Source organism: Akanthomyces muscarius, chromosome 6, assembly GCF_028009165.1.
Source record: "Akanthomyces muscarius strain Ve6 chromosome 6, whole genome shotgun sequence".
In the NCBI taxonomy this organism is placed as follows: Eukaryota; Fungi; Ascomycota; class Sordariomycetes; order Hypocreales; family Cordycipitaceae; genus Akanthomyces; species Akanthomyces muscarius.
The window spans coordinates 1,125,198-1,149,109 of NC_079246.1; the positions used below are offsets into that span (position 1 = coordinate 1,125,198).

The 23,912-nt window shown below is 55.0% G+C and overlaps 6 protein-coding genes across 6 annotated transcripts; 3 read left to right on the forward strand and 3 right to left on the reverse strand.

Annotated features, from left to right (window-relative positions):
- Positions 1-36: 36 nt before the first annotated feature.
- Positions 37-1,292, forward strand: LMH87_000397 (uncharacterized protein; the record flags this gene model as incomplete). The annotated part of the gene is made up of 4 exons (XM_056198299.1): positions 37-507; positions 581-616; positions 718-1,121; positions 1,208-1,292. The coding sequence occupies 4 exons, from the start codon at positions 37-39 to the stop codon at positions 1,290-1,292; spliced, it is 996 nt and encodes a 331-aa protein (XP_056055262.1).
- Positions 1,293-4,555: 3,263 nt separating this feature from the next.
- LMH87_000398 (uncharacterized protein) lies at positions 4,556-7,398 on the forward strand (the record flags this gene model as incomplete). The annotated part of the gene is made up of 3 exons (XM_056198300.1): positions 4,556-4,678; positions 4,828-7,137; positions 7,195-7,398. The coding sequence occupies 3 exons, from the start codon at positions 4,556-4,558 to the stop codon at positions 7,396-7,398; spliced, it is 2,637 nt and encodes an 878-aa protein (XP_056055263.1).
- A 753-nt stretch (positions 7,399-8,151) lies between these two features.
- LMH87_000399 (uncharacterized protein) lies at positions 8,152-12,019 on the reverse strand (the record flags this gene model as incomplete). The annotated part of the gene is made up of 3 exons (XM_056198301.1): positions 8,152-8,910; positions 9,294-9,938; positions 9,992-12,019. The coding sequence occupies 3 exons, from the start codon at positions 12,017-12,019 to the stop codon at positions 8,152-8,154; spliced, it is 3,432 nt and encodes a 1,143-aa protein (XP_056055264.1).
- Positions 12,020-13,799: 1,780 nt separating this feature from the next.
- On the reverse strand, positions 13,800-16,222 carry LMH87_000400 (uncharacterized protein; the record flags this gene model as incomplete). Its single annotated transcript, XM_056198302.1, has 2 exons — positions 13,800-13,811; positions 13,865-16,222. The coding sequence occupies 2 exons, from the start codon at positions 16,220-16,222 to the stop codon at positions 13,800-13,802; spliced, it is 2,370 nt and encodes a 789-aa protein (XP_056055265.1).
- A 1,458-nt stretch (positions 16,223-17,680) lies between these two features.
- LMH87_000401 (uncharacterized protein) lies at positions 17,681-20,459 on the forward strand (the record flags this gene model as incomplete). The annotated part of the gene is made up of 3 exons (XM_056198303.1): positions 17,681-17,737; positions 17,808-20,375; positions 20,433-20,459. 3 exons carry the CDS (start codon positions 17,681-17,683, stop codon positions 20,457-20,459), a joined length of 2,652 nt encoding a protein of 883 aa, XP_056055266.1.
- Positions 20,460-21,043: 584 nt separating this feature from the next.
- Positions 21,044-23,148, reverse strand: LMH87_000402 (uncharacterized protein; the record flags this gene model as incomplete). The annotated part of the gene is made up of 5 exons (XM_056198304.1): positions 21,044-21,857; positions 21,933-22,063; positions 22,145-22,461; positions 22,564-22,841; positions 22,928-23,148. The coding sequence occupies 5 exons, from the start codon at positions 23,146-23,148 to the stop codon at positions 21,044-21,046; spliced, it is 1,761 nt and encodes a 586-aa protein (XP_056055267.1).
- Between the last annotated feature and the right edge of the window lie 764 nt (positions 23,149-23,912).

A 23,912-nucleotide genomic window follows, 5' to 3' on the forward strand; every position in this document is an offset into this window, starting at 1 on the left:
TGACGCAGCTTGTCGAGATCTTGGACGACCAAGAGAATGGGGGTGGGGCGTGTAGCACCAGCGGGGTGGCGCAAACTTGGCCCTTGCAGCTCACCACGCATCCTCGGACAAAGAAAGCTCTCATCACCGACTTCCTCGGAACTTCTTGCGAATTTCATGTCAACGAGGTCTATTGTCAGCATAATCAGCCTCTCTGTCCCGCTGATTGCAGCCATCATCTTGTTCTTGTACGGCAGTCCCAGCATCCCGGCAGCAGCCAGCTCAGTCCTCGCGTTTCTGCACCCGTCCGCTTCTTCCACAGCTTCATCGACCATGTCGTCGATTCGCCGCGCCGCGCCCATGGTGTTTACGCCCTCGGGCCGCCACACGGCGACCGTCATCTTCATCCACGGCCTGGGCGACTCGGGCCACGGCTGGGCCGACGCCGTGCAGCACTGGCAGGGCAAGAACAAGCTCAACGAGGTCAAGTTTATCCTGCCGCATGCGCCGGCGATTCCCATCACCATGGTACGTTCTGTCTCCCAAAGCTACCGACAGCTGCTGGATTTTCACAACCTCATAAACTGACGCCCAAGTGTAGAACGCAGGCTTCCAGATGCCTGGATGGTTTGACATTGTGAGTACAAAAAGAAACCACGCGAGCTCTACATGAAGAGTGTGAAAAAACGGCCACGGCTAGTGACACACTGCGTCTAACTCTGCGCCACCCCCGTCTAGAAATCCATCGACGCCCTCTCCCACGCCGCCAACACGGCGCCCGAAGAGGACGAGGCGGGCATCGCGCTGTCGCGCGAGTACATCTACTCGCTGGTGCAGGCCGAGGTGGCGGCGGGCATCGCGTCGGACCGCATCGTGCTGGGCGGCTTCTCGCAGGGCGGCGCCATGAGCATCTTTGCGGGCCTGCTGGCGCCGTTCAAGCTCGGCGGTGTCGTCGGCCTGTCGTCGTGGCTGCTGCTCAACCGCACCTTCAAGGACCGCGTGCCCGCCGACAGCCCCAACCGCGACACGCCCGTCTTCATGGGCCACGGCGACCGCGACCCGCTGGTGCTGTACCCGCTGGCGCAGGCGTCGGAGAAGAAGCTCACCGAGCTGGGCTACAAGGTGTCCTTCAAGACGTACCCGTAAGTGTTTCTTTTTCGAGTGTGAACAAACGGCATGGATGCAAAAAAAAAAAGGAACAGGTAGCGCTAACGAACCCCCAAAACAGCGGCATGCAACACTCGGCTTGCATCGAGGAGCTCAATGATGTCGAGGCTTTCTTGCAGTCCCGTCTGCCTCCTCAGAACAAATAGATGCGGTGAACTTGCTAGGCGATGTTATTATTGATTGGATGTAAAAGTGGCTGATAGACCTGTAAATAGACGCAGACCGTTTCGAATGTGCGCAGTCCCAAAAGGAACTCGTGATAATTGCTCAAGCAAACAAACCCGCTCTCACGTGCTACTGGTCCAAAACTTGCCTGGAGTATTCTCCTGAAGATTCAATGGTCGATTGTGAGGTGACCAATGATCAATGATAGGTAACTAGTAGACGCGGCATTGTCTCCCCACGTGTTGTAGACGGCGAACCGCCGGCGTCCGTGCCCGCGGAGCTCTCGGTGCGGTGAATATTGGCGAAACACGAGGACGGAAGGATGCGAAATTCAAAACTTGTGCTCATTGCTATTTTTTACTCTGACGGCATTACAATCATTGCATAGGCGTTTGGCCACCATGCCGCCGCGCGTTGTAGATGCATGGATGCGACAACGGCCTGACCAGGTGTGGGCCCGTTGCATAAAAAGACTGGCGACTCGACGAGCGAGTTTCACATCAGAAAGCGGGAAGTGGCAGGTAGTGGTAGAATGTGCGACATGAGCGACATCTGTTTTATGGACTTGTCGTGGTATTACAAAGCACTTGTTTTGAGGGACGGCTGAGAGGTTGGCGGGTTCACGGCTCAAGGTACAGACAGTAAGTAGTTGGACGGCGTTGGGATGGGGCGATGATGCAGAGTGCGCATGGATCTGAGCTGCAATGCTGCAATGCAGTGCTGGATAGTGGCCCGTGACTATTTTTGGTGAGTGCATACGAGCTCTACAGTCGCTGTCGTGCTGTCCAACAGTCTTAGCCATCATTTGAAAGGATGATTCTCCATACAGAGGCCGCTGGACGGACCACGGCTCACCGGCTTGATTGTCGTAGGGCGTGTTGCGGTCGCGGCTAGGGCAAGCCAGTAGTTAGCCGGAAATGTCGACCATAATCTAACAAGTCGAGGGAGCAAGTCTGTCGGGAGTGTTGAGGTCTCTGACGTCTATATTGGCACAATTGGTGCAGCAATCTTTCGGGCTGGCTTTTCAAGTCTCTGGTCTTAAACCTTCAGCCCTGGAGGGGGACATCCATCGGCACGTAGTTGCCGTTGGCGCATTCCAGGCTGGCAATTCCCCGCCCGGCCGCCGCCCTCTAGGACAGGCTAACAAAGAAGAGCATATTAGCGCATCTCCAGCTCGAAACAGTACATTTCTTGAGAGTGAGGAAAACAAGACTTGGTGCAGAGATGAGTCGGCTCCTGCTGTCGCACAAACGACGCGGATCACTGCCTTGCTTTGCCGTGCCGTGAAATCCGGGATCGCCCTGCCATGGTCCCCTCAAATTAGTTAGTAAAATGTCTGGCGTTGTCTTGATACGGGTACGGGAGTTTGGGCAGCCTCTCCCCGGGGGGCCTTTGTCTGCCAGCGCACGACTCGCTCGCCGGGCTATTTTCTTTGCTGGAGAGTCAGATCATTGTCGGCGCGGGGGTCATGTCCGGTGGTGGACTTGGTGTGCTACCTTATTAGTGTGTCTGAGCAGAAGCGTGCCGGCGAGCCGAGATCAAAAGCGAAATGTGACAGGGACTTTGCTGCGGCAGCGCGAGTGGCTTCATCCCTCACACTAGTTCGTTCTCGTCATTTCACTGCTTCGCGTGGCATTGCTGCCTTGGCAGCTTGGCAACTTGGGCAGTGCAAGATGCAAATACGATGAAGAGTGCAGGCCGATGCGGTCGTTGCACAAGATGGCTTGATGTCGGTGTGGCGGACCATGCAACAGGGCACGGGTTCCCAGCTGGGAGGGAGTCGGGGGGGACGCAACTGGCAACTGGCAAGATTGTGCCGAGCGAGGAGAAACTAGATGGAACTTGCTGGAGTTTATTATTCCATCTTGATAGCGAGTGGCAGAACTGGAGGCGGCACACGGCATCGACAGGGAGGGGATACCTGACTGGCATGACTGGTAGGACCCGCCAAGGAGGCGCTGGGGACTGACTGTCTTACTCAGGCGGCCGAGGCAGCGAACGCGCACTGCAACGTAAGGGATCTGGGTGACGTCTGCAGTGCGACAACTGATTGGGGCAAAATAAATGATTGAGAACTGGTGTCGTGCGGGTCAGCGTTTCTTGATTTTTCTCGATATTTGTCCAGTCATGAATTATTGCAGAAATGGTCATCAGCAGCCTGGGGACTGGGTCTCCCAAGCTGCTTGTCAACAGATGCAACTGTCTGCTGGCATAATACGCTGACAACGACACGCACTGAATGTCCCCGCCCGCCCGGTTAGCAGGGACGTCGTCACCAGTGCCAGTAATACGATATATATATCCGTACCTGCCAACAGATAGGTCCCCAAGTACTGGACACTACCTTGCCTAAAATACATGCCTAGTAATATAGGCTACTTGTAGCTGCTAAATTGTGCATAGGGACTTGCCGCTGTGACCCGAGCGTAAGGTATTGCCCCGTAGAGACATGGCGAGGCCAAATCACGAGCTTTTCGGTATTCGCCGTGCCGCCGTAATTCTGTCCCCTGCTCTTTCCTCAATCACAGAATCTTTTACAGATCTGCCGCTTGCGGATCCTGCTGGTGGCCTCTTTGCGCCTGTACCTACCGAGAAACACTGTTGGATCATACATCTCGCCAAGGCCGCCTGACAGGCCCTGACTAGGTACTTGTAGATGGGCTCCTTCAGACCTGTGCCATGTGGAGCCTGCTCGGCAGCCGCTGGCCGAGAGGGCCCCACCGTCCAGCCCAACTGTCCAGTGATTGTGCAGTGGCTGTTCAGTGGCTGTCCACTAACCTGCCGCCTGTTTGTTCCATCTTCCAGCGGCCTTCGCACCAATTTGGGGCCCTGGCACCTGGCCACCCGCTGTCCTGCAAGCCACCCACCGCCTGTGCCGACCGTGCCTGCTTTGCCAGCCAGGAGCCAGTGAGAACCAGTGAAACCCGTCAGCCCAGCACTTCCCCAGCACCAGAGACTCGCCTCTCCCCCCCGAAGGAACCCCCTCAGAGACCCCCGTATTGGCCCGGGGCCCTTCTCGTCTCCTTCTAGACCCAGCCCCCCTCCCCCCAGTATTTCGATCATTTTCATCCATATCTATTCATTAAACATCATCTCGCCGTCGATTCCGTCGCTGCCATCTCTCCTGCGCCTCCTCGCAGTTCGACTCGCAGCCGTCACTGGCATATATGCCTGCTTGAAGAGAGCCCGCCCGCCCGCCCGCCTGCTCGTCCGTCATCCGACCACCGACGACTCCTCCGGCGACATGCGTGGCCACTCAGAGAAGCCCGTCGCCGTCTCCGAGACGGATGGCGAACACGACACCCACGTCCCGACACATCGCATCGACGAACTCGATGCCGAAAAATCAGAAGCAGAATCGAACGTCGTAAGTTGGTCCCGATGTCATGCGCATTTTTCCAGGCCCTCGGCCAATCACCACGCTGAGATGCGACGTTTGCGCCATCATCGTTTGGAGAGGGAAAAAAAAAGAGTAAGCAGCAACGCTGACAAGTGTGTCTCTCTGCGTCTTAGCAGGAGCCCTTTTCGTACGAAGAAGACGACGACCGAGACTTGTCTAGCCATGTCAGAACCGATCTCAACGTCACCGAAGATGACCTGCTCGAAGCCAAGGAGCTCGCCTCCCGCTACACCCTGGAGCAGGTCCGCGACATCATGGTACGAATCTACAGAACTCACTCGCGCGACCCCAACTTTCCCACAGCCATTGTCCAAAAAATAAGCGCTTTCCTCGAGAATGAAGACGTCTTCAAGCATCCCGAGTTGCACCAGCACCTCATCTCCGAGATGAAACTAGAGGCCGCCCTCGTCACATCAAACAGCCCCTACGCTGAAGTTCGCGCCGTTGTCAGCAATAAGGACGACCCCACGACGCCTTCGTCCACAATTCGAAGTTGGGCTATCGGTTTATTGTTCAGCGCCCTGCTCGCCTTCGTGAACCAGCTCTTCGACATTCGGCAACCTGCCATCCGTGTCATGGCCAATGTCGCCCAGCTGCTGGCTTATCCCATCGGCAAGGCCGCGGAGCGATGGCTTCCTGATGCAGGCTTCACCCTCTTTGGCATCCAGCACAGTCTGAACCCGGGGCCGTTTACTCGCAAAGAGCATATGCTCATCACCATCATGGCCAACGTCGCCTACAATACGCCATATACCAACTACATTATTTGGGTGCAATATCTGCCGCAATATTTCAACCAGCCATACGCCGCTCATTTCGCCTACCAGATTCTCATCGCCCTCGCCACTAATTTCATCGGCTATGGAATGGCTGGCATCTGCCGCCGCTTCTTGGTCTACCCCTCGTACTGTGTCTGGCCCGCATCTCTCGTCACCATTGCCCTCAACACCGCTTTCCACACGCCTGGCAACCCACCCGTAATGGGGCCCTTCGGCAAGATCTGGCGCATTTCGCGGGCCAACTTTTTTTATATCATGTTTGGCGCCATGTTCATCTGGTTCTGGTTCCCCAACTACATCTTTACCTCGCTCTCCAAGTTCAACTGGATTAGTTGGATCTTGCCTCACCATCGCGATCTCAACGTCATTACTGGCATCAATAACGGCCTAGGCCTAAATCCTTTCCCTACCTGGGATTGGAACGTTCTGCTGTGGGATTCTGCTGACCCTCTAATGGTCCCCTTCTTCAGCACGTTGAACCGTTTCATCGGTGCCTTCATCTCCATGTGGATCGTCCTTGCTTTCTGGTACAAGAATGTCTACAACACGGGCTACCTGCCCATCAACACAAATCGCGTCTACGACAACACCGCCAAACTGTACAACATCTCTCGCGCCATCAACGACCGAGGCCATCTCGACCCCGACAAGTATGCCGCCTACTCGCCGCCTTTCCTCGGGGCGGGCAATGTTGTCATTTACATGTTCTTCTTTGGCATCTACACTTCGACGTTGACCTATGCCATTCTCTACCACAGCAACGAGATCTTTATGGGGTTCAAGGCCCTATTCAACAGCTTCCGCAAGAAGACACCGCTGGAAGATAACCACGTCCTCGACGTGCACAACCGCCTGATGAAGTCGTACAAGGAAGTGCCCGAGTGGTGGTACATGCTGTGCCTGGTGGGTGCCATTGCCCTTGGCGTCGGAGGCATTGCTGGCTGGGATACGCACACCTCGCCTGGTGTTGTATTTTACGGCCTGGCACTCTGTGTCGTGTTTGTCATCCCGGTCGGAATCATCAAGGCCATGACGGGTATCGAGGTGACGCTCAACGTCCTGGCCGAGTTCATTGGAGGCTCATGGGTTGACGGTAACGCGTTGGCCATGAACTACTTCAAGTCGTTTGGATACGTCACCTGCGCTCACGCCGTCTGGTTCTCCAATGACTTGAAGCTCGCCCACTACGTCAAGATTCCGCCGCGCCAGACCTTTGCCGCTCAGATGATTGCCACCCTCGTCAGCACCGTCGTCTGCATCGGCGTCCTCAATTTCCAGATGACCAACATCCGCGCCGTGTGCACCGAGGATGCGCGCTACAAGCTCACCTGCCCCGGCGTCAACACCTTTTTTACCGCGTCGGTCCTCTGGGGTACGGTTGGCCCAAAGAAGATTTTTGGCCACCAGGGGCAATACAGCGAGATGCTCGTCGGCTTTCCTCTGGGCGTCATTATAGTGGTGGTCTTTTGGTGCCTCAATAAGAAGTTTCCCCACTGGGCATGGACGCGTCAGATTCACCCGGTTGCTATTATGTACGGCGGCATCGTTTGGGCTCCCTACAACATGTCGTATATTTGGCCCTCGGTGCCCATTGCCTATTTTTCGTGGATCTATCTCAAATCCCGCTACGTCGGTCTTTGGTCCAAGGTACGTTTCCCCCCCCACAGTCTTGACACCGCGCCAGTATGCTAATTCCTTTCGCAGTACAATTTTGTTCTTTCCGCCGCCTGGTCATGTGGCATTGCCATTTCCGGCATCATCATCTTCTTCAGCCTGCAGTACACCGAAGTCGATTTTAACTGGTGGGGCAACCAGGTCTCGGAGCAGGGCTGCGAGGACGACTCGTGCAATTACAAGAATCTCGGCACCGGCGAGTACTTTGGCCCCCGCATAGGAGATTTCAATTGATCTACGACGAGAGTACTTTCTCGCTCTCCTTTCTACCTCATGGACATGATTTCGTTTATATATCACTGGAGTTTGTATTGTTTCTGCGTGGAAAACACTCTGGGAAGTTGACCTGACATTATTATTACCACTATTATACGCATTGGGAGTTGGGAAACATGTTTTGAAACTTGGCAACTGTAAATCTGGCTTTTTTTTGGTTGTTATGGCATCTTTCTGAGTTTTTGGTTTTATTTGTATATATGGCATAAAGAGACAAGGTTGGCTTTTAAATGTCCCTTTCGCACACGCCAAGCGAAAGCGAAACCTGAATAGAAAAAGGTGGAACATTATCCCTACTCCTCTCACCGATGGTCCTAAATGGTGTGTCGTTGCGTCAACAGAAAGACGCAGAGTCTACCCGCTGAGATGGGAGAGAGCCTCACCCTCGGCTCCGTAAATCATGGCACTCTGGTTGTGCAGAATGCGTACTTGCAATGGAAGAAAGCTGAAGATGAAGAATGAAAGAAAAAAAAAAAAAGAGATTTATGCAACTACTAAAAGTACACAATGTCATATCAACATACTGAAAAGAAAACACACATACACACACACACACGAGACAAGAAAGCAAGCGAAACAAATACATATCCACACGTACACGCATACACACACTCCTCCGAGTACAAAACAACAAGGGCTGGTATAGTCTTCTACTCCTCCTCCATCAACCACCTCTCCCTATGAAAACGCCACAGGGTCTTCTTTTCAAACTCATTTGACATTGACAGCCTCATCATCGTCCACCTCTTCAATGCTCTCGCGGCGAATCCCCTCCTTAGCCTCGACCGGGCCGCCTTGACCATGGCCGTGTTCGCCCTCGCCCGCTGCGGGGACAACCACTTCACCCTCCTCCTCGTCGTCATCGCCCACTTTTTCCGCCATCGTGGCCGAATCTGCCCGGGAGCCAAACGGCCACAGGCCGCTGAGGCCTCGCGCAGCCTCCTTCATGGGATTGACGGCTAGCGGTTTCAGGAGCACCTTGTCCGGTGTTGTCGACGAGGACGGCGTGTTGTCGGCGCCCTCTTTGGCACCGCTGCCACCGCCACTCTTTTCCTCCTCCGCCATGGCAAAGTCGCCAAACTCCTCGTCATCAGAGTCGTCCGGGTCGCCGGTGCCCGGTGCCCGGCCCACGACGTCGCGCCACCACCCGCCGCGGCTGTCCCTCTGGGGCTCGTCCTCATCTAGGTCGTCGTCAAGGTCATCATCGTCAACGTCGGCAAAGGGATCCGCTGCGTTGCGTCCCTCGTCGCCGTCCACATCATCGTCATCATCGTCATCCTCGTCGTCAAAACCATTGTATGAGCCGCCAAAAGCCGCGCTATCTTGACTGTTCTTCTGATGCATAGCCAGCCTCGCCGCGAGCTGCAGCCGGGCGCGCGATGGCGGAATGTTCAGTGGCGGAGGCGGCGGTGGCGGCGGCGGTATTGACGGCGGGTCGAGAGAGCCACCTTGCTCGCCGTAGGAGCGAAACTAAAGGATTGCTGTTAGCAGCCAGCACCAAACAAAGCCTTGACTAGGCGGACAAAGCAACACAGATCCGTTCAAGCGCTGCGGTATTCAGTACCCCCCATATTCTACCCATATTTGTACAAAAAGTTGCCATGCCCTCGGTAGATCTCGGCAACTGTGCGAAGATGCCAAGATCTTGGCCAGTCCAATTTAGAGCTCTTTCTTGTGTCTATGGCTCATAATTCCATCTCCTCGTCATCATCGTTATCCATATATAGAGGCCTATCGCCAAAATATCCTCGCATGTGGGGGAGTCCATCTTTGTAAAAGATATCGGGCCTGCCAGAATCGCCCGCCGCCTCCGGATCTGTGATGTCTCTGTCTCGAGCCGGTTCCTCACTTACCTCGGTGTTGACATCCTCATCTTCTCCTTCCCCGTCATCGTCGTCTTCGTCGCTGCTGCTTCCAAACCCGGATATTAATGTTCCTCCGCTAATCGCAAACGGTCCTATACCGCTACCACTGTTGTCACTGAGTTCCATGCCACCATTCAAGCCAGCTTCCGCCAATGCGGTGGCGCCTGCTGGAGTGTTGCTGAGGCCCGTAAGACCGCCGATACCGCCAGCGCCAATGCTGCCACGGTGGCCAAGCGCCACTTCGGGCCGCACGCCACCCAGGATGGCATTGTCCCGCTCACGGGTTTCTGCGAGCGCGCCCTCAACGTAGTTAATCCAGCCTGCGCTCATCACCTTGTCTAAAACAGTCTCGGAGAGCAGCTCGGGCGGATGTCTCTCAGTAAACTTGACAACCTCCTCAGCAATCAAGGTGAGATGACCCATGTAGCCCATGCGGGTCTTGGTCTTGGCCTGGGACTCGTCACTAGCTTGCTGGCCGTCGATGATGGCGGTTGTGATGTCAGCGGCTTCAAAGAGAGATACAGCCAAAGTAGGGTTGTAGCCTCGGTCCATAGGGCCATTGAATACTTGCTGGACGACATCGTACACGACGTTGTGCAAAAAGTTGTTCCATGGGTATTTAAAGAAAAATGACTGCAGCGTGTCAGTAATAGCAAGGCAACAGCGCGACGATGAAATGAGCCTACCAAGATGGCGGGAACAACACGGTGCTCAACGAACTGCTGCTTCAGGTAGTCTCCAACAACCGGTTCGCCCGGCATGTCGAGCTCTGGCGCAGGTGGTACCTCGGGAACGTGGGCAATGGTAATTTCAGCCGCTTCTACCGACTCGCTGGTTGGTCGTGCATCATCCTCTAAAGTTGGTGTAGCCCCGACGGGTGGCTCCGGGGCAGGCGGTGCGGAAAACAGTGGTGCGGGGGTATCTTCGGGGTGTGGTGAAAGTGCTCGAACCACAGAAAAGGTGTCGTTGGGAGAGGCGACATCTAATTTACTGGTGTCTCTGGTAATGCTTTCAACAGCTGCGGCAGAGCTCTCCGCTCTCGTCTCCTTCTCTTCTTTCGTTCCGGAGCTTTCGGAGACTGCTGGCTGTTCAGGTTCGGGGGTTGTTGACGAGGCAGCTGGTTTGTCAAGCTCGGCAAATGGCGCTTTACTGGGTGATAGGGGGGCAACGACAAGCTCAGGGTTCTCGTATTGCTGTTCCTTGCCCTTGGTCGCATCCAGTTTCGGGGATGTCAGTGGCTCGTCAACGAATTCATCGTCGTCTCTCAACGCTACAATAGTCGACTTTTCTTCTTGTTTCTGAGTTCCTTCGGTCGCGGCATCAACTTCTTCGAAGCCATCCTCATTAGGGTTTGTGACCTCGAGACGTCTGCCTTGCTCGGGGATTCCCTGACGTATCGTCAGATGTTCACCGGCAGCCTCTTCTTCGTGTGCAGGGGCCAGGAGACCAGCGTCTCTCATGCGCTGGCGTTCCAAATCGCGCGCGGCAATCAGTTGCTCCGAGCCATTTTCGTTGAGGAGGCCCATATTGCTGCAGTGCAGAAGTTCCGCCATGAGTTCGCAAGTCTTGAAGCGGTCGAATCCCAGCGGCTCTAATTTTTCGCCAAATGTTGACGCGATACCATTGCCCTGCGCAGGGCCCTCCATTATCAGGCTCATGAAATTCGGCACATTGTCTGCAAAAAGACGAAGAAGAGTGCCAAGGTAAATGGGATCACGGCTGGAAGGCTCGTTTTCAGCCTCGGCAAGGACATCAGGATCGTAGTCGGAATTATTCTTGCGAATGACTTCAATGATGATGCCAACGCCGACCGTGAGGGGGTTGCCGCCGTGGAGCATGTAGCTAACCAGCTGCTGGACGCACTCCTTGGACACCAATTGGCGGGTGAGCTCGTTGGGCCCGATGCATTGCTGTTCGTTTTGTGATGCGTTGGCGGAAATAGTGATGATGGCTTTGATGAAGTCGCCGGCGGCGGTCTGGACGACCCAGGAGTGCTCGGGACTGATAAAGGAGAGGAGCGTCGAGATGATGTCTTTCGAGTAGAGCCACTCGACAATGCCGTGGCCGCCTTCAGTACGGTCCATGGCAATAATCTTAAGAAGCAGGTCCATAATCATGGGGCATTCAACATGTCTCAGCATGTCGGGGACGGCATCGGGGAGGGTCCGGAGCAGCTCGATCATCTCCTCGGTCTTCTTCTCAAAGAGCGATTCGTTGACCTTGGTAAAGTAGCTGGCCTGGAGAGGGTCGAGGGGCGCGGGTCGGGACAAGAAGTTCCAAAACGCCTTGATCAGCTGTTTGTTATCGGTGAGGGACTCGTAGATGGACCAGGTGTCGGAGCTCAGAACCTCGCAGGCGACGAGGGCGTAGCGGTTGCGCCTCTTTTCTTGTTCTTCGTCATCATTCTCGGCCGAGTCGGTGTTGCGCGAGGATGCACGAGGACGCGAAAAGGGAATGAGGCGGTTCCTGCCTCTCTGGTCCTCTTCATTTTCCTGGGGCGTCGCAAAAGTCTCGAGCTTGGGGGCGACGACGTATTCGAGCAGGCGCTTGAGGATGTCATCTTGGCGGAGATACTCAATGAGCTTGGAGTTGTGCTGCTTAAGCTCCTGGATGAGATCGCTCTCGTCAAGCAGCTCCTCGAGGGCAAAGTCGGGCTTGTCGAGGATGGTATCGATGGTGGAGATGTTGGCGTAGCCGCCAAATCTCCAAAACATGGTGACGGTTCGCTACCTCTGCAGGCGGCGCCGGGGCAAGCTGGAGCGAGCGCCGGCGGGGGAAGAGCAAAGAGCAGAAGCTGCCGGTCGTATCGGACGAGGGCTGCTGCTGCTGCTGGGGCTCGCAGAAGCGATGGCGTCGGGATCAGGGGAGGCGGCAGGACGCAGTCTGCTGGGCGGGCATTCGGCTCGACACGAGGGTGATGGCGTGGCGGGCTGGGTCCAAAGGGGTGCAGGCAGGGATGGCGACAAAGGCACAGGCAAAGCGGCGTGAGTCTGCTCGCGAAAAGGCACAGCGGGAGGGCCGTCTAGATCATCCCGGGAAGCGTCGATGGCCGCCGGAAAAGATGGGAGGCTGGTTGATGGCGGTGCGGCGCGCGACGAGATGGGTGTCGCGTGCGTAAGGCGGTTTCCTGGAGGGGGAAGGGGGATTGTGGTGAGGAAGCTGGCAAAGCTGGCCGAGCGAAGGGGAATCTGAAGGCACGCCCAGTCGTGGGGACTGGAGACTGGAGAATGTGCTGCAAGTTGGCAGAAGCCGACAGAAGGTTGGCAAGTGCTGTACCTACCTACCTAGGCTGGCCTGTGCTGGCCAGTGCTGGCCTGGGGAAGGCAGCTCGGAAGCCTGCTTCAGGGCATCCAGCGCACACCAGGGCTAAATAATGGGGCTCACAGTGGGTGCCATTGCGCCAAACAACCCGGGCACAGCGCATCCGTCACCACAGCCAAGAGCGCTCACAGGCAAGGGCCTGTGCTGAAGCTTGAAGGAGGGGTGCTTTTTGCCACGACTGGCCCTGATCGTGCTCTTTCGCTTACGCTTTAGAAGGCAACTTACTGCCCAAAATTGCGTATTCATCTCTAAAAATACATCTCAAAGAACACTAATCAATAGCCATATGGGTGCTATATAATAAAATAAAGCAAAAAACATATCCGGCAGAGAACAACGCATCTCCATCGCAAGCTGTTAGGCTGCCTTCCCCTATTCAGGCACCATCGGCGCCGCTAAAAAGCCTTCATTTATTCTTAGCACAGCGCCCGCCTTTCCTCTTCTGGTGGACTTTTGCATCTCCATCCCCTGTACGGATACCCTGCCAGCGCATTGCCTGCACGTGGCAGTGGAAGCGCTTGTCCGAGCCACGCGAAACACCACCGGTCGGCATCCTGCTTGTTTCTAACATGTCAGTATTTTTTTTGTCTCTTGTATCACCTTTATTTTTGCCCCCTGTCCATTATTATGCAATTTGCCAATCTCAGCATCTTTATACAAATTTCCCCATGCGCTCTCATCTGGCCGCGCACAGTCTCCGCGCTTGATTTGAAACACTGGCAGCCGCCCCACAGACCAAGTTGAGCCTTCGATTGAGACCTCATCAGGGCAGCTCCATCAACAGGACTTGCAATTCCAAATGTAAGCTGCTCGACTTCTGTCAACATGAAAGTGACAACTTTTTTCCCCGAAGAGATGTATGTCCCTCTCTCGTAACAGGGTACCGATTCTCTCAGTGATTCGTGTGCCCGTGCTGTTCCGTCACCCTTGCGCCACTTGTCATCCGTGACGGCCCATGTCTATTTCGTATACCGCGGGCCGCGAAACTTGGAAGTCCAATTTCGTAAACACCTGATAAAATACCGGCATTTCTAGGCTCTCTTATATTGAAAGTCAGATGTCTACGGTGGAGGCAGGGCTCCTCGATAGCCGGCGTCTCCCAAACAGTGCAGGCACGTATACATACATGAACACATTACGAAGGAAAAGATTATGCATTGTAAATCAAAGTCGCTACCCAAGTTTCTATGCATTGTTAGAACCGTCTATGTATACAGGGCATTCCGCTCTCAGCACACCATGTTCATCATCCGCAGCCCGCGATCGAGCTCGCCGCCTACACTCTTTGAGGCGCCCGCCAGATCCTTGAGCACCACGTTGCGCCACCAAGCATACCAGTCCGCGACCTCGCCGAGGTTGACCTCGTCGAGCGCCAACCACTCCTCCAGCTTGCGGTGCCACATGGGGAAGACGTGCTGCGCCAGCACCTCGGCGAGGATCGCGTCGCCCAGCACGCCGCGCCAGCGGAGCACGCCCGACAGTATAGGCAGGTACGGCGCCTGGTCGGCCGGATCGACGCGGAAGTGCCTTTGAAGATGCCGCCCCATGGACGGCAGCACGTGGGCGACGATGAGCGGCCGCCACTGGGCCCCAAGCACCGCCTCCCACTGCGTCAGTCCGGGCACGACGCCGCGGGCATAGTCCCAGGCGTCAATAAGGTGCCGGAACTTGCGCTTCACGTCCGACACAAGCCCCGTGCCCCTTGGGTCCAGGTGGTAGGCCGGCAAGTACGGCAGCCAGGGAAAGAGCCACATGTGCGGCAGGTGGTGGCTCTGCTTCTTGACGCGCGGGTTCCAGTCGGAGAGCGTCGTGTCCAGCTTGCGCGCAATGTTGTCGACAGCTTGCGCGCGCACGAAATGCGGAAGCAGCTCATCCCAGCTCTCCATTACTTCTAGAAGCGGCCCGGGCGTGAAAGCGTCCCAGTTGCGAACGGCGGCGAGCACTTGCGGGAGCCAGCTCTTGTACATGAGCGTCTCGTAAGCTGTCGTCGATTTCTTGTGTCTCCGGTAAACGCCTTCGTCATCGCGCAATGCATTGTCGTTTCTGCTAACGGCGCTGTTTTGCTGGCTTTGACCCATGAGGACTCCTGCCAGCCCTCTGAGCTCCTTTGCAAACTTGCTCGGCTCCGTCAGGGGATCCCAATCCTTGAAAAATGTATGTATGGCAGCAACAATAATGTCTGCCACTTCTGGTGCAGCAGAGTTTAGATCTTCCACTTCGCCCAAAGCTGTCATGACCTCCTCAAACGTTGTGGCTGTGGTAAGTCGACCTGTGACCAAGGTGGAAAACGCCTTCAGCCGGGCAAAGTCGACACGCAGCTCTTCAACTTCCTTTTCTTTTTCAGCCAGTTCCAGATCAATCCATTTCTTGCGTTCCTCGAGGCTTCTCCATTCTTCTGTAAAGGCCATTAGATCCGCCTGGGCACGCTTCACCAGCTTTCTGGATTCAATCACTTCTTTGGATTCGGCCTCTCCAGATGTCGGTGTCATTATTCCGCTTGTCGATGTCAGCAAGCGGCTCCCTGGGCCTGTCATGTCGAGGATTGGCGCAAAAGCTTCGGGAATGTGCATCCCTGGAGCTGCAGTACGGATCGCATCAGCAGTCAGATATTTCGTCTTTTGTCGTCTAGGCGTGCTGCCGCCGCTGCTGGTCGCGGTTGTGAGGCCCCTTCTCCGCGCCTTAGCTTTAGCTTTTCGTTTCTTCTCTTCCTCGTCTGAGTCAATAATCGTCTCTCCGCGCAATTCCGCCTGGCGTCTCTCTTCCTTCTTTTCTTGCTCGGATTTCTCTTGAACAGCACCCAGTCCCACACCTTGCGGTCGAAGATTGGCCTCGATGATGACATTTCGTCCTTGTCCTTCTGCACCAAGGCCTTTGCCTTCGACATACCCCATCTTCGCCATCATCCGCGCACCAAATGATTTGGCATTGAGTTTCCCCTTTGCCTTTGGCCCAAAGGCACTTGGCTGCGGCTTATTCTGTGCTGGTGGCTGGCTGGCTTTGCCTTGTGGTTCCTTCAGCACAGGTTCGGCCGCAGAGGACGGAACAAAGCCAACTCCCAGCACCCCGCCACCTCGAAAACTGGTCGCGAAACTCGGCCTGTGGGGCTGTTCTTCTTCTCCATCGTCTTTTTCATCATCATCAGCCTCACGGGCCTTGTTCCAGCTTCTGTGCTGGCTGAACCCCAAGCCGACTCCAGCAGAGGCTTCTTCCTCACTGTCGTCGTCTTCATCGACCTGCATTGTGTGGCCTAGCATCGGTCGGGGGTCATCGGAGTCTTGGTCGCTTTCTTCCGTATTTGGTTTATTCGCCGTGGTCGTCACAAAGTTCATGGCCTTGTTCCGTAGTGTCTTGCGCTTCCATTTCGAAGCTGCGTTGCCATCTTCACTGTCGGAGCCAAAAATACCGAGCGCGGCGCGTTCCTTGTTGTCGCCGCCCAATCGCCGTCTTTTCCGCGGATTAAAGTCACCGAAGTCGTCGCGATCCTCGCCGGGCAGAAGGCGCTCGTCATCGGAATCTGAATCGGATGAAGAGTATTGTTCGGCCGCTTTCTTGGATATGCGAGAAGGGTCAAAGAATGACCCTGAGGAGCTGGCCATGGCTACAATAGCTCATGCACACAAGCCGTATTTCGTTGGCTGTTAAAATCAGGCCATCGGTGACTCTAGATGGCCATTTGCGCCTTTGACAAGCTTTGCGACAGCCGGCAAGCATGAGGGTAGCAGATAGCTTGAGGCTGTAGATAATTTTAGGCAGCGCTCGTATCACCACGTGACTCTGCGGCATCGCGCGCCGCGACGACTGCGGTCGCCCGTGTTTGCCCACCCCGCTGCGACAAGACCGCTGCAATCGCACTAATAGAGGGGCCGAGGCGGGCAGCCACACGACGTCTACAGTACCTGGTAGGTATTCATTTACCTTGTTTCACCACCATGGAGGAAGCTCAACTGTACCGAATACTGTGCTTGATTGGGTTTTGAAAACAGCGTTACACAAGATTGCCCTGTCAGTCTTGAGTACTGGCCAGATCGCATGAATTGTTGGCATATATGTCACTGTCGGTATCGTGCGTACCAACTCTGTACCAACCTAGGTACCCATGCACTGAGGGGTCTCATAGCGCTTCGTTACCCCGGCAATCCTCTTGCCAGGCACCCAACGCCACCTGTAAACAACGCACTTCGCTTTTTTTGCAGCAACGGCATTAGGCACCGACGACAAGCAGCCATCTGCCGATTAAAAAAAAAATGCAATACCATTAAATCAATTCAATAGTAAATACTGGATAAAAAGAGCGCGCGATCCTTCATTTTCGCTCATGTCATGACCTCAGCGCATTGCAACAAGCCCGTTACAGTCAGGCCTGGCACCAGAACGCACATCCAGATTAGGTAACCCACCACCCAGGACACCAGGACAAAGGGAAGGGTCCCTCCTATACCAGTACAGCGGTCAATCAGGTGACAGCGCTTGTTGACTTCGTTTGGCACTTTACGCATATCGGTTTGCCTCTTCCCCATTACGCGAGCGCAACTTAATCAGCCTCTATTTTGCTTATTTCGCCTTTTTGCTCTCTTTTATCCCTGCTCCTGCGCGACTTTGTGTTGCGCAGGTTTTCGGTGGTGCAAGCGTTCCCCTGCATTTATTTCTGCCCCTCGCTGCTGCCCTTGACTGGTTTTCCACCCAGGGGTCGTTGAATTGCGAACCTGATACCTACAACTTTGCTTCCGTGGAAAGCGCTGCTTGCCTGGAACGAGCAAACCTCGCCTTCTTTCCTTTCAAACTTGCCTCCCTTTGCAAACATTCGCGTCTGCCTTGCCACTGGATATAGCAGTCTGCGTTGCTAAGGTATGTCTCGCCGTCCTTCCCCAGCACACCACATCTGGAGCACCGTGCTCTACGCGAGCCTCGTCCCTGTGCCGATCACCATGAAGAAGCTTAAGCACCTAATCGTAAAGCTAGGAAATACACCAGGCCCCCATTCAAAGCCTAGATCTCGCCGAACTTCTCATCAGCCCACCAACCTCCGCATCCCAAGCTCGCCTCCTACCGCCAAAATGGCTGAAGAGGAGGACTACAGCTCGATCCCCCTTCCCGACCGGTTCACTCATAAGGTACATGCGCAAAACGCCCGGTTCACCTTGTCGGCTCAATAAAGAACGTATCGTTAACATGCCCGCGCAGATTTGGAAAGTTCGGAAAGGAGCCTACGAAGAAGCTGCCAAACAATTCGCCCTTACCCCCGACGAATCCGATCCTTTTTTTCGCCCGTTTCTGAGTGATGTCGGCCTCTGGAAATCTGCCGTTCTAGATGCCAATGTCGTTGCTCAACAAGACGGTATAATTGCCCTCTGCGCATTTCTTAAATACTGCGGACGAGATGCCGCCCTCCGTACACGCAACCACACCATCACTCCGATTGTAGAAAAGGGCCTAGCGAGCACAAGAGCAGCGACAAAACAAAACGCAATCGAGGCGCTCCTGCTCTATGTTGAACTCGATGTCGCTGGTCCCGTGATCGAAGACGTTTTGCCTGGGCTGGCTCACAAGACCCCGAAGAATGTTGCTGCAACCCTCAATGCTCTGACCCAGATTGTTCACAACTACGGTTGCAAAATCGTCGACCCGAAGCCAATCCTCAAGGCGCTCCCGAAAGCTTTTGGTGCTGCGGACAAGAACGTCCGAGCCGAGGCTACAGCTCTCACCGTCGAGTTGTACAGATGGCTGCGTGAGGCTATGAAGCCACTTTTCTGGGGAGAATTGAAGCCTACACAGCAAACCGACCTCGAAGCTCAATTCGAAAAGGTCAGGGCCGAGCCACCGCCTAAACAAGAACGTCTTCTGCGCTCCCAACAGGATGTTGTCGAGGCCGCACCCGAGGCTGCTGGTGACGGATACGATGAAGGTGGTGATGAGCCAGACGGCGGTGAAGAACTGGACGCCTTCGCCTTGGCAGAACCTGTTGATATCAGCAAGAAAATCCCACCCAATTTTACCGATCTTCTCGCTTCATCGAAATGGAAAGACCGCAAGGAAGCGGTTGACGGTCTATACGAAGCCCTCAATGTTCCTCGCATCAAGGAAACTGACTTTGGAGAAGTTAACCGAGGTCTCGCAAAGTGCATGAAAGACGCTAATGTTGCTGTTGTCACACAAGCAGCGCTTTGCATTGAGCTTCTGGCCAAGGGTCTTCGTCAAAGCTATGCTAAATATCGCGCCGTTGTCATGCAACCCATTATGGAGCGCCTCAAGGAGAAGAAGCAGACTGTGTCCGATGCACTAGCTGCCGCACTCGATGCTGTATTTGCCTCGACTAGCTTTTCTGACTGCATGGAAGACATCTCAACTGCCCTTGTCAACAAGAACCCCCAAGTCAAAGAAGGCACTATGAAATTCCTCATCAGATGCCTGCGCACCACCCGAGATGTACCAACCAAGCCCGAAATTACTGCTGTCTGCGAGTCTGGAAAGAAGCTCCTTGCTGAGTCGACTCCTGTTCTGCGTGATGGCGGTGCCGAGATTCTGGGAACTGTTATGAAGATCATCGGCGAACGAGCCATGACGCCTCTCATCGAGGGGCTGGATGACATCAGAAAGACCAAGGTGAAGGAATTCTTTGCTAGTGCAGAAGTCAAGGCAAAGGAGAAGCCGAAGCCCGCACCGACACCGAAGGCTGCCCCAGCTGGAGCCAGGAAAGTTGTTGGAGGCAAACGTCCAGTCGCAAAGAAGGCCGCACCCGCTATGCCGGCTGCGGAATCACCTGCCATGCCGGCTCAAGCCCCTGCCAAGCCTACTGGTCCCGGAAGCAAGCTGGGGATGCCTAAGTCGTCTGGCGTCGGGGGCCTGAAGGCACCTCAGAAGCGAACTTTGGCAACGCCGGGCGCTGCCTCTCCTCGCAGACCTGCAGCAGGCCCACCGATCATGCCAGATGATGAACCTATTTCAGTGCCACCGCAACCCCGCATTGGAGCCTCTCGCGGGCTGGCCGGACGCTCGCTCGCCAAGCCAGCCGCTGCACCGTCCATGCCTCCGCCAGACTCGCCGCCTCCTATTAGTGGTTTCAGCGCTGTTGAGCGCGCTGAGCTAGAAGAGCTTCGAGCGGCAAACGATAGGCTCACGCGACAGGTCGATGACATGAGACAAGAAAGGAGCAAGTTCTTATCTGAGATCCAGGAGCTGAAGAACCAAAACGCCGGCCTGATTGAAGACCACACTCGGGATGTACTGAGCATCAAGGCCAAGGAAACACAGCTGGTTCGAGCCCGAAGTGATGCTGAGGCAACCGAAGGTGTCAATGATAGGCTTAGACGTGAGCTTGAGCGCCTGAAAAGGGCATTAAGCAAAGCTGAGACCATTGGGGGAGGCTCTGGTGTCATCAGCCCCGCCATTACATCTCCCACTCGCGATGATGTTGGCATCTTCCATGATTCTGGTTCAACTTCTGGCGGCTACAACAGGGCAAGCTTCGCCAGCAGCATGTCGGAAGAAAAAGAAAATGGCGAAATGGCGTATCCCAGAAGCAAAATTAGTCCTGAACTCCGATATGGCAGCGGACCGTCCTCCGGGCGTGGGTCCCCAGCTCGCGGCTATCGCACATCCAATCATCCCCGCGAGGAAAGTGCCGATTCTGCGGCCCCCTCCAGAAGAGAACGGCCTGTTTCATCTCTTCCTCAGCCATCTGGTGGAGGGGAGAGCTGGCGTCGTGCTGCTGAGGTGACAAGTCAGTTGAAAGCCCGGATCGAGCAGATGAAGGTATGACTAAACAGCTTTGCCCTCACATATTTCAAGTACTAATATAAGGCGTGATAGGCTAAGCAGGGCTTCGCTCGCCCGTAGCTGGTACGGTGGATGGTACTAATTTGATGGATGACGACAACGCTACATTGCCGGTGCAGAGAGACAGGCCGATGGAAAGGTTGTGTCCTGGTAACAGTTTCTTTTGGGTGCATTTCAAGGCGTTGGACGCATCATACCCCCTATCGTTGTTGTGCAAGGCTAGCACTCTGTGCAAAATGCGTATTGCTGCAGTGGTTCGATTTTTCTTTCCCCTCTCTATGCAATAATGGAAGACGCCTCGATCCGTGGCAGCTACGACAAATGGTGGCTTGTGTGGCATGGCTACTTGCATTTTGATACCTTGATGATTTTATATCTTGTTTTTATGGGTTGAATAATATTCGGATAAATGGGCTACAAACGTCTCTAGCGCATGATAATACGCATTTAAAGTTCAGTATTGATGATAGATGTCGTTTCCAATGTGCTGTGTACATTAAAAGTATCAAGATATACTTGTTCGACGCCGATCCTGAACTAGACGGTCGTTATATGTACATTGTATGTCCAAAGAAAAAACGGAGAAGAAAAACATTTAAATTTACATGAGTCGTCGTCCTTTATCGTCTGGCTCTTGATGGGATTCAGGCCATGACGGAGCATGCTTCGTCATAGCAGTCCTCCCAGCCTGTCTTGCCCGACGCCCAAAACTTGCGCAGCTTGTTCAGAGCCAGCGTCGGACCGTAGTACGCATCGCGATGCGTCGAGACTTGATGCAGCGTCTGCGTGACAAACTCGCGCGCCGCCGCGTCGCCGTCCCCGTTGAGTGTGACGCCAACCACGGCGAGCGGCCAGGCCAGGCTCGTGGGTCGTTTGGGGATCAGGGGCAGGATCTCGCGAACTAGCGCGAGAATCTCGGCGCTGAGCGACTCAATGCTGGGCGGGGGTGTCATTTCCGCGTGGACCATCTGCTGCTGCTCCCCGTCGACATCAACATCGCCGTCGTCGTCATCGTTGTCCTTGTCGTCGGGGCAGCCCTCGTCGCCGTCAGACGCCTCGGGCGAGGGAAGGTTTGACGACTCGTCGGCCGGGCCCAGCGACGGTAGCGTGAGCAGGCCGTAGAGGAGGACGGCCTGCTGGAAGAGGCGGCACAGGAGGCGCGCCTCGGGCTTGTCGGGCACACCGTACGGCTCTTCCCAGTCGGTGACGGAGAACTCGGCGATGTGGTGGTAGATTTGGCGCGCGGCGGGGCGGATGAAGCCCTTGACGGAGGCGCCGGCGGCGACTAGGGCGCGCAGGCGGTTGATGCGGATGAGGTCGCCAAAGACGTGACTGGAGCACGGGACGTCGGAGTAGAGCGAAAACGTGAAGACGTGGTGTATTTCTTCCGCGGTGAGGTCGTCAAATATGGTGAGCATGTGCGCCGCGGGCGTGGTGGTGCTCGTCAGTACATGGAGCCTGGGGGTATGGTTAGGTTATTTTCTGCACTGGTCCGTGATATTCCGCAACAACGAAGAAGGTTGGGGTTCGTACATAAAAACGTATTGAAATTGATAATCAAAATTCTTGAGGACTTTGGAAAGTCTTTTGTAGCCCCCGCGCATTCTGTAAAGGGCGCCATAGCCGTGAAGGTGGGCTTGCCAGGTGCTCCCCAGCAGGGTAAGCTGGTGATAAAGGTTAGCACAGCGTTTTTTTTTTCATTTCTGGCATGCTCTATGGGGTTTGTCTTGTGAATCTTGACTTACATCGATACTAAGCATGTCCACTATTCTGACGAACACGGAATCGTTGGTAGCCCCGTCAGGGCTTGACAGTCTTTCGTTAATGATGGCGAGCATGGTAATCATGGACGCATGAAAGGCCGTCCACAGGTAATTATCGTGCGGCATATCATCTGGGCTCCGAAGCGTGCCTCGATTCTTGGCGGCATCTGCTATTCGGTTGCTAAATATGAATGTGATGAAGCTTGTCTTACAACCAAGGTTCCCTGCTGTAGGCATGAAAGCACTGGTGCTGTCATCTAACTGACTTGTCATTAAGCTTGGGAGTATGGTCCGATAATCTGCAGCAGGTATTGACCGTGTTAGTACCCTAGGGCGGTGCGGCTCATATTGGCATCGTAGCCTCTGCCGATGGACGAGGGGGGTGGAGGGGTAAGACGAACAGTAGTGAAATGCTTCCATCAGATCCCATTCTGGTGGTATCAACTGGCCCTCGTCTTGGCCCCAAAGAATGGAATGGCGTGTCCTGGAGCCTGCGACGTAACTGCTCTGAATCTCGTCAGTGCCGTCACCCCGCAGCTCAGTGACGGCGTGGGATGCATCCGCCACGCTCTGCTTTGCAGGCTTCTTCGGCGCGCTTTTGTAGCCGTCACACATGCGCCCCGAAGTCATGCATCGGTTGCACATGGGCTTGGCCTCGTCGCATTTGACGCGGCGAATGCTGGTTAGTTACACAGTGTCAGCGGTCATACGCCTGCCGGCTGGGGTCTGCCGATGCAGACCAGGGAATGAGGGGGGGATACAAACCGGCAGGTAATGCAGCCTGTCCGGGTCTTGGTGGCCCATCGTTTCTGGCGCGGCGGACTGGTGCCTTCATTCTCCGTAGGTGGCGACGCTATCACAGCCGATGAGGACGGCGAGGTCGAGGAAGACGACGATGGCGACTTTTGGTCGCTGTCTCGGCCCTTGACTTTGGCCGAGACGAGCGGGGTGTGTCTAGGCTCGGGGCCGCTGGCGGGGGCGGCCATGGCGACGACAGGATCGCTTCCGGCCTCGTTTATTTAAGTTATAAGCGCGGCAGTTGCTGTCAGAATTCCGAGACTGAGCCTTACAGCGTAGCTTTGCAGGCGGAACCCAAGAGAGGGGGGGGGGGGGGGCAGGAAATAAGCTATGGAGCTATGCAGGCCGTTGCGTTTGTCGATGTTGCGTCCGGTTGGCGGCGCCGCGGAGCTGAGCTGGTGGTGGCACTGGCCGCTGGTGGGGTTTTGATTGGCTACATCGTTCTCGCGGCAGTTGGCTGTTAGCGCAACGGCTGCAATTGTACTGGAAATGGAACAAGCAACATCTGCCGGCGTAGTTTGGGGGCGGTGTCTTAAGTCAAAGATGGGCTTTCTGGCGATTTTATCTGCATTTGAGGAGCTGCTTGAGGAAGCAATGTAGTGATTCCCGTCCTATGTTGCGCTTCTTCTTGTATGGTGGACGAGAACCAACGGATATGGGCTACAGACAATGATTTATGGCATCATTGTGTTCCAAAAAAGCTGTAATGAAGGCGCGTGTTTCCATTTTCAATCACACTCCTGCAGCATCGCTTTGTCACTCGTACACAGCTTGGCCCATGGTGCTCGCCTGGCATAATGTTGGACTACTCCATGCAAGACACATTTCAGTGTTGGAGCTCAGTTGCGCCAAACGCGGCACTCGAGCGTGAACATATCCGAGAAATCAAAATACGATACACAGCACAGAGAGAAACATACATGTCAGCTCTCAGATCAGTCACGGGCCATTT